General features: G+C 52.4%; 3 protein-coding genes across 3 annotated transcripts in view; 1 reads left to right on the top strand and 2 right to left on the bottom strand.

The window, feature by feature from the left end:
- Positions 1–365: 365 nt before the first annotated feature.
- Positions 366–3737, top strand: VOLCADRAFT_95002 (uncharacterized protein; the record flags this gene model as incomplete). The annotated part of the gene is made up of 4 exons (XM_002954150.1): positions 366–380; positions 753–1436; positions 2348–2443; positions 3714–3737. The coding sequence occupies 4 exons, from the start codon at positions 366–368 to the stop codon at positions 3735–3737; spliced, it is 819 nt and encodes a 272-aa protein (XP_002954196.1).
- A 1110-nt stretch (positions 3738–4847) lies between these two features.
- VOLCADRAFT_106284 (uncharacterized protein) lies at positions 4848–8838 on the bottom strand (the record flags this gene model as incomplete). The annotated part of the gene is made up of 6 exons (XM_002954221.1): positions 4848–5970; positions 6232–6509; positions 6680–6806; positions 7359–8164; positions 8326–8518; positions 8792–8838. The coding sequence occupies 6 exons, from the start codon at positions 8836–8838 to the stop codon at positions 5910–5912; spliced, it is 1512 nt and encodes a 503-aa protein (XP_002954267.1). The 3' UTR covers positions 4848–5909.
- Positions 8839–11831: 2993 nt separating this feature from the next.
- VOLCADRAFT_106285 (uncharacterized protein) overlaps positions 11832–14231 on the bottom strand; it is a gene marked incomplete at its 5' end in the record, with an annotated part of 3976 nt that continues 1576 nt past the window's right edge. Inside the window, 4 exons of the mRNA XM_002954222.1 lie at positions 11832–12552; positions 12818–13095; positions 13266–13392; positions 13635–14025. Coding sequence (XP_002954268.1) covers positions 12492–12552; positions 12818–13095; positions 13266–13392; positions 13635–14025 — 857 coding nt within the window. The 3' untranslated portion in view covers positions 11832–12491. The remainder of the gene's footprint in view (positions 12553–12817; positions 13096–13265; positions 13393–13634; positions 14026–14231) is intronic.

The raw sequence follows: 14231 nt of genomic DNA on the forward strand, positions 1-14231 counted from the left end.
TAAATCAATAACATAACATTGTTGACTTACTTGCAAGGGGGGAAAGGGGGGTTGGGCACGTCGCAATCCTTAACATCATCAGCATTGAGGCAGGTTTCAGGACATCCGGCCAAGAGCCATCGCCACGGATAGCTGCTTCAATTCGGTAGGTCCCATTGGCGGACGGACAGCCGAGGTAGTCCCGTATCATTTGGGTCCAGCTTGCAGCCATAGCTTGGACGTACGGCTGAAGCTTTTCACCATCCGCATCAGAGGCGAAAGTGAGGCACACAGCCTTGTCACTTGACAAGGCTGCCGTCACAATACGGTTCTAGTGATAGCACCCTTGCACCATATCTATCCACTTGTTTGTTAACTCGTCCAACATGAAATTTGCCCAGGTACGAAACTGATTGACAGGAATAACGTCATTAATTGTAGCTTAGATGCGGCAGGAGCAAAGCGAGTATAGCCTCTAAGCTAGGTTATGTACGGCAGCCGTATGGCTTGCTGAGAATTCGAATTTACTATTTCAGCTGACAGCTCCATAGTTCCGGCATTCTGCCTACACTATTGGAGCTTATTATTATTGTTGCTCTCACTTTTTTCCAAGACCTTACCGACTACCCTCAAGCCTCATCGACGCTCTACCACAACGAATCGACATCGCCGCGGACCTGTCACTCTCCGAGGAACAACCAGGAGCTCCGTCACAAATCAAAAAATGACGGGTAAGAGGACAAAGGCAACGGGAGATAACCTGGTCAACGCAGGAGTGGCCGAAGCAGCCGGCGAAGGGGGATCGGGGCCAGATGCTGCCAGCCAACCAAAACGACATAGAAGCCGCCAGGGATACTTTGAGCGGGAACATAGACCAGCCGACTCTTCACCAGCTGCTGCTGGGCGTCCTGTCAGCAGCGCAGGCCAACGCCCCAAAAGCGCCAGCCAGGGATCCCCGGACAGCACCGCCTCGGGATCGCTCTCCTGACGTTGTCATCACAAAAGACGTGACCATCATGCCATCTGCAAGAGAGCAGCTAGCAGCAATAAGGACGGAAGTTCAAGCGAATGACGCACCGAAGCTGACAGCCCCACACGAGCAGCGGGAGCAGCTCGACGAAGGAACGCTAATGCTGCTAGAGACCGCCATCACCGCGCTGGATGCGAACGAACCCCAGCTGGCCGTCGCGGGAGAATGCCTCAAGATCGCTCACCTCCGCCTTAAGTGCTACTCCGTTGCTCTGGCCAAGGCGGGCCCAGGAGCCAACGGTAATTTCACGGCCCCCTACGAAATCTGGCACGGCAGGCGGCGCAACTTCACCAAGCCCGAGTTCAAACCAGAGGCCATAGATAAGGGCGACATAGAGAGTGCATTAGCTAAAACGCGCAAGTCGGTGGCGGCGGACAGGGACGGTCAGGCCGGGTCCCTCTGGCGAGGGAGAGACCGGCAGGGTGGAGTGCGGGATTCGTTTGGTAGTGCACGCCGGAACGACCGCAGCCGCTATGACCGCTATGACCGGCGCAGCCAGCATGACCGAAGCCGCTCTCGCAGCCCGGCTAAGCGTGGCTGATTAGGATTCTGTTGGGCTTTGTGTTTGCTTGACTCTGGCACTGCACCGATCCTACCCCCCTCCTTTTTTCTTAAGCTCGCTCAGTGGCCCCTCCGTGCAGTTCGCGGTCGTTGTTGTTGCAGGGGCCCACAAGTCCGACAAACATTATTGGGTTGGAACGGAGTATGCTTTGGCCCAGTCTTTGACAAGACTTGTTATGCTAAGTTGCACATCCGGTCTCTTCCAGACCTTCCACCGCTAGAAGATGTCGGACCAAGTTGTACCCTGGAGGGAGGTTTCTTTGTAACGCGCGCGAGCTCTTGCCCTTGGTGGCGCCTGTGATTGGCCTTGGGGCCTTATTGCCGTGTTGGCTCGGTCCTGTTGACCATGGCGGCTTCCAGGCCCAGGTGGCCGGCTTCAGGCTGGACCTGTCCTTCCTCCGTCCGAGTTTCCCTCTTCATGCATGTACCCAACAACGACAGAGAGGCATCAAACAGGTTGATGGCTCTGGTGGCCCCGTCCCCTGCGGTGCAGGTCGCCCCTGAGTATCCTGTTCGGTTTTTTCTGTCATCCCAGGAGGGGCGGCTTCCCACCGTTTCGTAGCCTCAGTCGCCATGAGCCCCGGCCTCTACTCATCTCCCCCTCTTTTATCTTTGGCTCCTGAAAAGCGAAAAATTGGCCGCCACAAAACTGGGCGCCCTGTTCGCCGCCCCGGGGTTTTAAAACCCCTCGCCCCGCGCAGCCCCCCCCTGCCCAACGAGACAACACACAAGTGGAGACCAAGAACACCGCCAAGCGTCCCGCACCCGGCCCTGCAGAGCCCACCCGGCCCCGGACCAAGGTCGCCCGCCAAGCCCAGGAACCACATCCAGACCCAGGAGCCCCTTCGAGGAATGAACAAGCGGTCCCAGAAGGTGAGAACCCAGCACCTTTGCCTGTTGATCCGCCTTGTGAAGCCACACCTCCTAGCATGGGTAGCAAGGATAGGCCTAAGATGCGGGGGCGTTTGAGAGCCTGTGCCGCGGTCTGGAAGGCGACAGTGGTGAACCAGCTCGTGCTGAGCTGGGTCCTGCAAGGGTTCCCTCTGATGTGGCACTCAGGACCTCCCCCCCGGCCGTACTGGGGCAAGAATCACCAATCTGCACGGGACCACGGGGATTTTGTGTCTTCTGCCATCGAGGGTTTGCTGGAGTCAGAGACCATCAAACCTTGCCAGTCCCGCCCTTTCATGACCTGTCCTTTGGGCGTCGTAGAGCAGAAAGGCAAGCTCCGCCTCATCTGGGATGGACGCGAAGTCAATAAGCACCTGCACATCCCGGAGTTCCGTTATGAGTCGCTTGCGCAGGTCCCAGGCTGGCTAGGCCCCAAGGACTACATGTTCACCCTGGACCTGAAGTCTGGCTACCACCATATGGACGTACGCGAAGCAGACTGGCGCTACCTTGGTTTTGAATGGCAAGGCCAGTTCTACGTCTTTACACAACTCCCTTTCGGCCTTGCCTCCACCTGTTGGGCATTCACCAAGCTAACACGCGAGATCATGCGGACTTGGAGACGGAAGGGCTGGCGGTGCTCAGGATGCATTGATGATCAGATCCACGCCCACCAGGACGCCCAGACCCTCATCGCCCGCCGCACCATAATCCTCGACCTCCTTGAGCGCCTGGGGTTCTGCGTGAACCGTGACAAGTCAATGATGGGCGAGCCCCAGCAGCAAGTGAGGTACCTGGGTATGCTGTTAGATACAGCTAAGGGCGTGTACATTGTGCCTGAAGATAAGCGCACTTTCCTGCTCGACTGCATCCGCTCGGCTCTGGGAAAACGGCGCATCAAGGCGAGACAATTGGCCTCCATAAAAGGGCAGCTTCTGTCCATGTCCTGGGCGTTCGGGCAAGTAGCCCGCCTTTACACCCGGGCTCTGGGGCAGGATATTGAGTCGCGCCACACCTGGGATACCCACATCCGCTTATCTAACGACACAACTGCAGAGCTCGAATTCTGGCTGCGCTGTTTCGACCGGTTTAACGGAACCCGTGCCCTCTGGGAGCCAGTACCGAAACCCGGCTGCGAGATGGGCAGGAGGCTGGGGCCTGCAAAACGCGACCGACCTCCCCCCGTTGCCTTCTCGCCTCGACCCGCTTGCTAGCTGCTAGTAACAACTGTCGCTCTTCCGTTGTGTCACAGCAGTCCGGGAGGTCTAAGAACTAAAAGCCACTAGCATTGCCTTACGCAGGCGCTTGTTAAGGTCCACGCACAGCTTCTCACCCTCCACAAGAGCATCGTTCGTGGCCTTTTCTAGCTCCTCCAGCTGTTCGGGTAGGGTGTCGTCTCATCATGCATTGTGCTCATTCCCAAGTTGGCGGTTTACTTTCTGGAAGGCATGGTAGACCTGTTTAAGCTCCTGATTCTCGCGCTTTAGGGCCTTCTGCTTCTTGCCGACTTTGTTGATCCAGCCGTCGCCCACAAAGTCCAGGTCCTTTAATGGGCGTTCGGCAATGCGGCCGTGGCCAGGATCTTAGCGGTAGTTCGATTGCTGATTCCACATTTGCAAGGGCTGCTTCAGCGGCCGCCAGCTGCTGTCGCGTCGACAAATAAATATCATACGCTTAACTAACGGCCCTTGTAAACGTTTTCTTGTCCGTTCATGCAAGCGGGTTGTTGGTGAGCATGGTCAACGCTTGTTTGACCGTCTCCGATTCCTCTAAAGCGGACAGACAGTTGCGCAGTTAGCGCATCTATATCCGTTTGCAGGCATGCGAGCCGGTCACCTAAATTTCGTTTTGTTTGCGGTCATCATGCAGACATCGCCCAACATGGCGATTGCAACAAGTTCTACTGCGAACAGGAAAGCCATGGTTACGGAGCGACTCTGTCGCTGAACGCTGTAGATTAGGGCAGAAGCCGCAGCGGAAACCTGTCAGTATTCTGACACTGAGAACTCGCGAGATTACTCTTAACGTCGCACTCCTGCGACTTACTCTAGCCCTGTACGGCACAGCCGTACGTACGAACGACATTCAACCGAGTACACTCTCGGCAAATACACAAAAAACCTTGGTTTTCTTTCGTTTCACTCAGAAAACCTATAGTTAATGCAGGCGATGAACCGTTGGTTTGTCCAGTAGTGCAGCCCGAGGTAGCGTGCAGTTTCATGTGGCAGTATACTGTACATGTACGTACATGCAACATCTCCCCACCCAGTGCAAGTTGCTTAAGATGTGTTGCTACGTAATTCGACCACCATTGAGAACGTTTGCAGGCTTTGTGGTAAAATTGTTTCATAGATATTTGAGTAAATCTGGGGGATATGTATTAATTGGGAGTTGTGTTAAGAAGTTACAGGCTTGTGCGAATGTGCTAGGGGAAATGATGGGCCCCGGGGTTGCAGTAGCCAGTAGTGTCGTCGAGAGTGTATTCAGCAGCATGGATATGAACCACACATTCTCGCCGACACAATACACAGCAATAAAGCGCAAATAGAGCACAAGTGCGCTGCTGTGACTGGCCAATCATTAATGCGTAAGGCAGGCAGCACTCAAACATCACGACATTATCGATAAAAACTCACTGCGCTGTACTCCGAGAAAATATTAATAGTTTCTCCACACTACACATTCCTGATCAGCTAAAGCAATCGTGAATTAAGTTAAAACAATACAATGAGTGTGACGATGAAGGCCTAGGGCTACGTGCAATGCCGCATACTCACGAGGTGTCTGATCATAAAAGTAGCTCCTACACAACTATCCAGGCACATGTGCATGCACAAGTGGACCTTCGAGTAACGGGTGCACAACGCAGCAATCATGAAGCGACAGCACAATAATGAACCATTCTAATTTTGCCGCAAGCCGTGCATGCGTGCTCCAGCATGCACGGAATCAGCAAGATGATACGCACGTCAAGCTGCTGTATCAACCGCTGGGTGCATGCATGCGCCAACAGCAGCAGTAGCCCTGATGCAAAGAATACCCACGCACATGCAGGGCGCCTTCATGGACATGTCTTGTTGTATCCTGGCACACCGAAAAGCACGGTCCTGCTGACCATAAATACATATTCTTTACCGAACCAAGAACCGATTGAAGCAGTCCCTAAACTCTTGCCCCCATGAACAATCGAGGCATTCCGTTAGTAAACGTTTTCATCACCGATAGGCAACACCCTCGTATAATAGGTAGGGACCGTCGTCTGAAGATGATCAATCATTTTACTAACGTATCTGCACAAAGAACGTTGGAAACTAGAAAAAAGACGCTTAGATGCACGAACTGCCGTTAACCTTTTGGGACAAAACAAATCCACTAGCGTGTCTGCGGTTAACATCGCAGGACTGCGAGACTGCTGCGTAAGATGTTAACAACAGCACAGGCTCAGGTCTCAGATCGAAGCCGCCGAAACTACAGGGCAGCACTTGTTATCCGGACTGAAAAGGCTCATCCTGCAATTAGTGCGGGGATGCAAGAAGCAGCAGAAACAGCGCAGAGGCGGAATGAGAAACGTACAAAAGACAGTCATGAAAAGGAATGCCTCTCACGCATGTTTAGGCAGGCAAAGTTATAAAGCGCATCGATTTTCCTTCTGGCTTGCTCACCCATGGCTGCCACCTGGCACTCAGGGCGAGAATGCGCTTTGGCAATCTGTACTGCTGATAAAATATCAAAAACGAAAAAGACAATGGCTTCCAAAGAAAGCGACTCACCAGCAAACCTTGCGGCTGCTGTTCGTGAGGCAGAAGCTGCTCAAGTCAACGTTCTGATTAAACTCGAGGCAGACCTTGCCACCATCTGCCTGAGCCTTGGACCATCTCAGCGGGGTGACCTTGAACGTCTGCTCGCCCACTGCAGCCCAGCTAGGGGCAATGTAGCGAAATGTGTCGGCGTCGGAGGGGCGGACATAGACGCCTAGAACGCTGCGGCGCATTGTTTCATTCGCCCAGAACTCAATCTTCGCCAACGTGTCCGAGCTGCCGCAACGGCTCTGCATCATGTACATGTAAGGGTGGTGTCGGACTGTCAGAAGACACAAGAGCACTTGTTTGCCGCATGTACATAAACACCAGCAGGACACGTCAAGTAATTCAGCCAAGAGAAACAGGTCATAAACGTTACCGACTATACCACATTTGCACCACAAGGAAATCGACTCACGTTCGGATCATTTGGCTGCACAACAGCGGTACGGAAACAGTACTGCACCCTGTCCTTCTTAGTTCCTGGGACAGTCTCCGTGTACGGCAGAAGTGCGAAAGGAGTAGCGCCGACTGTGGTTGTGCAGCTGCGGTATTGATAACAGTGAAAGTGGAGAGGCGGATGGGACAGTCAAATAGGTCCAAAAGGGGGGAAGGTCCAACACATTTGCAGGTTGGCCTAGTCCGTTGGCACACACAGCTCAAATGCCCTCTGCTCGGTTTGCCTTTACGACGCTTCGCAAACCGGGTACAGAACTGATACGACAGAGGCACACAGACAGACAGACAGACAGACAGACATACGAGTACATTTACGCACTTGTCTTACTTGCAAGGAGGGAACCTGATGGGAAGTGGTTTGCAATTCCTCGAGGCTTCAGCATTCAGGCATTTGCTCGCTGGAGCATCTGGCCATGTGCCGTCACCGCGGATCGATACCACGACATTGAAGGGGCTGAACTCTGAGGGGCAGCCGATACTATCCAGGAGGAATCCGGCCCAAGTATCAGCCATAGTCAGGGCGTACGGCTCAAGCTTTTCAGCATCCGCATTGGAGGCGAAGGTGAGGCACACCTTGACAAGGCTGCCCTCGCAATACGGTTCCGGGTTAAGTGGCGACAGCAACCTGGCACCCACACCTTCCGCTTGGTGCAATAAATTCGTCGACAACCTTATTGGCTAAGGCACGACACTGATCGACAGGAATGTTAAGGCTGAAAACTGAATTCAGAGGTTGAATGTAGAGATAGGTGCAGACCACGCAGGGCGGCACAGGCGAAGGGGAGGGTGTAGGAGGCAAAGGCGACGGTGGGGTGGGCGGAGATGGAGGCAAGGGAGAGGGTGGGGTGGGCGGGGACGGAGGCTTGGGCGATGGCGGCGCGGGCGGGGATGGCGGCTTGGGCGAGGGTGGAGTGGGCGGAGACGGGGGCGAGGGATAAGGTGGAGTGGGCGGGGACGGAGGCTTGGGCGATGGTGGGGTGGGCGGAGACGGAGGCTTGGGCGAGGGTGGGGTCGGCGGAGACGGAGGCTTGGGCGAGGGTGGGGTCGGCGGAGACGGAGGCTTGGGCGAGGGCGGAGTGGGCGGGGATGGCGGCAAGGGCGAGGGTGGAGTGGGCGGTAGCCGTGGAGGGGCCTTGCAGCATTGGATGCTCTTGTCGAAGAGGGCGGTCTGACAGACGCCGGGAGCACCGTTCGGCGGGGGCAAGCAGAATTCATTCAAAATAGTGCAACCTTTACGTCCCTTGCTGCTCTTCAAGAAAAGGCAAATCTCAGCTCCATTGCTGCTAGTATTCAGGCCCAGATTGTTAATGAACAGAACTTGAGTACCGGGGGGAGCCGGAGGACTGGCGGGGAAGTGGAAATCTGGCTTCTGAAGGGAGAAATTCCCGTTGATGGTTGCCTTGATATCCAGGGACCACTTGTCGCATGCAGGATTGACGTTGAACTGCAGGCAAGGGAATGGCGATCAGGCATCACGAATCGATTTGTTCGGGTTATCAAATGTTATCGTGAAGAGAGGAGAAGGAAGTAAACCCACATCGTACCCCGATCTGTATGACGAGTTTGCTTTGAATCTCATCCCGCTCCTCTTTCATCCTGACTCACCTCGATCTTGTAGAGTCCCGCCCGAGCGCAGGCCTCGGTGCTGCTGCTAGTGTCCACAAGAAGCGTGAAGCAGTATTTGCCATTGCCATAGTCCTTAGGTGGCGATAAGGAATACGGGAAACCGGAAGGGGGGCAATTGCAGAATGGGAAGACCTTGTACTTCATCGACACTAAATCCTGCGCGTTGGCGGCCCTGCGAAGCAACAAAGCAAGTGACAGATGTCATTCCCCATGTTATCCTTGTATAATTTTCAGATAGAGACATTTAAGGCAATTGATAGAGCGATACAGCTAACAGTAGCGAAGCTTCAATGATCAGCTGCATAGCCATCAGTCAGTAGTAAGCACCTCCACACATGGAGAGCAAACAGGTTTATACTGTTTAGATGTTGGCCTGCTTTATGACCTTAAAGCGCCACACAAATGTCGCATGTCCTCACAGACGATTAGTAGGCTCACTACTCACGCGAATGCGGCCGCCACGAGAACAAGTCCATGCAGAACTGAAATCATCCTCTTAATCAGTTAGCCAGATTCTCGCGATTATATATAAGTCCGTATGCAGCGAATCCATTGGCCGACGATACGGCAATCATTTCGGACGGCGCGATCTTTGTCGTAAACAATGCTGGTGCATCCTCAATTTATAGAGCCAATTATTTTTTAATTTTATTTGCTTTTAATTCTCATTGACACGCTCGGTTATGTTCACAACCCTACCTGCACCCGTTAAGTCATGTACATGTATGACGGACATGCAGCTACCTACCTCACTGAAACCCTTATACTTATATTGTTTTTATTGCAAAAGAAACGAAAATAACAATTATTTGCAGTCCATTCGGTAAGGTGTCTTTGAGGTTTTGTCGGCCTACGAGTTCGCAAATACGTTTGGTTTTGAATTGAATTGTCAACGAAAGCTCCGAGCTACCGTCTTGGGATTACATGGACAGTTGCTCGCCATGTACACGAAGCCTCTATTTATAAATTTCGCATTGCCCTTTCGACCCGGCACTACTAGTACCGCTCGATGTATGAGCATTCGGTGATGAGCTCCGACCGCGGCAACTGTGGCCATGGGTGCCTAGGGAACGGGAGCCAAGGAAGATTTACGTGAGCATTACTGTAATTAAGTAATGCTTTAGTGCGTAGGAACCATTCTGATTCATTCATATCGACATGACAGCGGTATTTGTGGTTGAACTTCATGTCAGCCAGCTGAATCACGGTATTCAAGAGCTTCCGTGCCCAGCCGAGCCGTGGAGGGTCCTGAGTGATCCGGCTATGGAGTGCCGGCTCTGGTAGTCGGTGACTATTAGGGGCCCCCGTGATTGTCAAGCTGTCCTATCACCACAGCCTTTAACATGGCGCCCCCTTTTTTTTAGGTTGTTCTTGGGTTGTTCCCTTAGGAGTGCAAGGCAGGGGCATGCCTCCCGTTGCTGGGTGCTCTCCGAGAGCAATGGTACAACCGGGGTTTGCCTGCTGCGGGTACCTTGCAGAAGCATTATTAGCTATTACGGTGTTATAGGTTATGTGGTCAGCATAGTAGATCTATTAGGATCCCCTACATCAGTTGTCATGCATGCATGCATTCACGGTGACCGCGTTTGTGATGGATGCGCAACTTTTTATTCTGCGATTATAACTATTTCATAAAATTTTCCTGCTTGTCATCATGGCGGGTTCTGGGCTAGGATAAATACGCTTTGCACAGGTTCAGATGCAGTACCTGCGCTGAAGCGGCCAGCTTGGGGACTCGGCGGCTTTTTTATTGTTTGTGGCTTTTAAGTCAGCCTGACGTTTCACCCTTTATAGCCCGCAGGGCGACAATTAGCTCCTTCACGCATATAATTTTATCCATAGCTCCATCCACAAGCGGACGACACAACACCGCCGGACCTCTTACAGCCTCTTTTCTTAAAATAACTAGCCTTCATGGCAGCTCGCACATTGAAGTGCGATTTCGCCATCGATTACCTTTTCAGGAGTTACATATTAAAGACTACATCGTAGCCATTTATTGTGCGGCTACATCAAGTACATTACCTTTTATGATTTGATTTGGAGGCTCCGCATAAAAACCACAGTATAATATAAAGATTTTCGGAAAAGCATGCAAAGATTTGTACCACACAGCTTCATGTTCCCGTACTTCTCTAGCTTCTCAGCACTTCGCCTCCGTAATCCTCCATTGAGATAGCTCAGCCTAAATTTGGTATCCCTTATTAGCGCGCTACAGTAAAACTTTGTGAATTCTGCGATACAACTGGTGGGTTTGTTAGTTTGCGCCACTTCGCGCTCAATCCGCATCGATTGCATCGATTGCACGACATTCGACTGGACTCTACTTGCTGCTGTATACAAGCGACTGAATTTGAAAATTTTAACAGCATGTAAAACTGGTCCCCTGCTTCGTAACCTTACATGAAGAGATTTTCTGCTGCTATGCTGCGGATTACCTGTCCCATCCGGCGGGAACTTACACACACCATTCGTCGTTTAGCCTTTTGGTTGCTATCTTTGCCTTCTTGTTCCTATCTTCCATTTGTAGTTTTAGCCTGTGGTTTAGCCTTTGTACTAAGGACACCTTCGTCGGGAATACCAACGTTGGTACGTAGCGGTAAAAAATAAACCGTCAACGGTCTGTCGTTCTCTTCCGCGGCTTGCGAACGCCTCCAAGCGCCTCTGGATCGCGCTCACCAAAATATAGCTTAGTTACTAAGATAACTTCTACAGCATGGCGTCTCTTTCTTGGGCATTGCAAGAGCTTAGGCTTTGGGCCCAAGCACCTGATGTTGGCCCACAGGGAGTACGCCGCCGCATGGAAACCTGAACTCTGACTTATAAGTGCTGGGACGCAAGTGGAGCCTGCATGGATACCCCTATCTGTATTTACCTTCCCTCTGTGCTCTAACCTAGGTGGGAGACATGATGCTCTTCAAATCCTCTTCGCAAATGCTCCACCAGGCCCCCGACCTAAAGTGTTTTTACCTGCTCGCCTAGAACCTGGCGTCGACTTACACCCCGCGCCCTAGTTTACACCTGAGAACAGTTGAACTGCTATTATTTAATATACTCGCCTCTGACCGTGCAAGCGCCAGACCGGCTACATGAGTCTGCCTCATCATGACCACTGCTGCGCGCTTGCATGTGCCCATGCAATTAAATTATCGAAGAGGTCCATCGTTTCATCTGTCACCCGAGAGTCCAGTGAGCTGTAAGCTGAGCGAAACCATTTCCCTCTTCGCCGGCCAATCTAGAGTTCTGTTGGAGTAATAACCACTCGCCCCACTGTCATGACCGCCATGCATGCTCTGTGGTGAGGCTATCCACATGGATCACAAGGCAACGCTGGGGTTGGGAAAGGCGGGGTTCAAATAAGGATTTCAGAACGACGTATTCTCAGGAAGTACGTCTCTTTTGATTTAAACCTTCTCCGCATATTCGAACATATCCCTGTTGCTTTGACTTTTAAGCATTAAATAATACCACAGCAGTGGAGTATACGTACATTGATCTCACATTACAAGGCAACTTTCCAGCAGATAACTCCCCATATCTCCTCACATACGAGTTAACTCTCAGCCCAAATCTTACACACATCACCGTACACAACATTCTTATCCCTCCTGGAGTGACAACAGGATCGCAGCTATCGACAGAGCCATTTACCGCTCTAAATTGCCGTTGTCCACGCATGCTTGCTCCAGCATGTACGAAGAGAACGGTCTTTTAGATGCATGTATAAATACACATGTTCACCATCAGCACCGACAGCAGCCCAATCACAGAGACATGAGGGCAGCAGGCTTGTGACGTGTAACGACGTTTCCTCCTGCAAAGTGAAAAGTGCAGACTGGCCCATCATAATTAACGATTAGCCACCTCGAGCCAAGAGTCGAGCCCCGAAACCCATAGAGAAACATATAAACCCGAAACGAGCCCAAGAGCAACGAAGACGGAAAATGTACGAAGAACATCGAGAAATAGTAATGATAAAGATATGAAGGCTCCGAGGTGCACCAGATGCAGTTGTTAAGTTTGCAGAAGAAGACAAAAAACCTTCGCGAGTCTGTGCAGGACTGTGACGATGTTATCAAAGCCGCTCTAATCCACAAGGGGTTCATAGAGGTAGGAGATGCCTCACGTAGGATGACTCGAAGATCTCAGATCGAAGCCGCCAAGAATAAAGGACAGCACTTGTTATCCGGGCTGAAAAGGCTCATCCTGCAATTGGTGCGGGGATGCAAGAAGCAGCAGAAACAGCGCAGAGGCGGAATGAGAAACGTACAAAAGACAGTCATGAAAAGGAATGCCCGTCTCATCTCACGGCATGCTTAGGCAGTTATGGAAAGCGCAACGATTTTCCTTCTGGCTTGCTCACCCATGGCTGCCACCTGGCACTCAGGGCGAGAATGCGCTTTGGCAATCTGTACTGCTGATAAAATATCAAAAACGAAAAAGACAATGGCTTCCAAAGAAAGCGACTCACCAGCAAACCTTGCGGCTGCTGTTCGTGAGGCAGAAGCTGCTCAAGTCAACGTTCTGATTAAACTCGAGGCAGACCTTGCCACCATCTGCCTGAGCCTTGGACCACCTCAGCGGGGTGACCTTGAACGTCTGCTCGCCCACTGCAGCCCAGCTAGGGGCAATGTAGCGAAATGTGTCGGCGTCGGAGGGGCGGACATAGACGCCTAGAACGCTGCGGCGCATTGTTTCATTCGCCCAGAACTCAATCTTCGCCAACGTGTCCGAGCTGCCGCAACGGCTCTGCATCATGTACATATGAGGGTGGTGTCGGACTTTCAGAAGACACAAGAGCACTTGTTTGCCGCATGTACATAAACACCAGCAGGACACGTCAAGTAATTCAGCCAAGAGAAACAGGTCATAAACGTTACCGACTATACCACATTTGCACCACAAGGAAATCGACTCACGTTCGGATCATTTGGCTGCACAACAGCGGTACGGAAACAGTACTGCACCCTGTCCTTCTTAGTTCCTGGGACAGTCTCCGTGTACGGCAGAAGTGCGAAAGGAGTAGCGCCGACTGTGGTTGTGCAGCTGCGGTATTGATAACAGTGAAAGTGGAGAGGCGGATGGGACAGTCAAATAGGTCCAAAAGGGGGGAAGGTCCAACACATTTGCAGGTTGGCCTAGTCCGTTGGCACACACAGCTCAAATGCCCTCTGCTCGGTTTGCCTTTACGACGCTTCGCAAACCGGGTACAGAACTGATACGACAGAGGCACACAGACAGACAGACAGACAGACAGACATACGAGTACATTTACGCACTTGTCTTACTTGCAAGGAGGGAACCTGATGGGAAGTGGTTTGCAATTCCTCGAGGCTTCAGCATTCAGGCATTTGCTCGCTGGAGCATCTGGCCATGTGCCGTCACCGCGGATCGATACCACGACATTGAAGGGGCTGAACTCTGAGGGGCAGCCGATACTATCCAGGAGGAATCCGGCCCAAGTATCAGCCATAGTCAGGGCGTACGGCTCAAGCTTTTCAGCATCCGCATTGGAGGCGAAGGTGAGGCACACCTTGACAAGGCTGCCCTCGCAATACGGTTCCGGGTTAAGTGGCGACAGCAACCTGGCACCCACACCTTCCGCTTGTGCAATAAATTCGTCGACAACCTTATTGGCTAAGGCACGACACTGATCGACAGGAATGTTAAGGCTGAAAACTGAATTCAGAGGTTGAATGTAGAGATAGGTGCAGACCACGCAGGGCGGCACAGGCGAAGGGGAGGGTGTAGGAGGCAAAGGCGACGGTGGGGTGGGCGGAGATGGAGGCAAGGGAGAGGGTGGGGTGGGCGGGGACGGAGGCTTGGGCGATGGCGGCGCGGGCGGGGATGGCGGCTTGGGCGAGGGTGGGGTAGGCGGGGATGGA

This window comes from Volvox carteri, assembly GCF_000143455.1.
Source record: "Volvox carteri f. nagariensis unplaced genomic scaffold VOLCAscaffold_41, whole genome shotgun sequence".
NCBI classification, from domain to species: Eukaryota; Viridiplantae; Chlorophyta; class Chlorophyceae; order Chlamydomonadales; family Volvocaceae; genus Volvox; species Volvox carteri.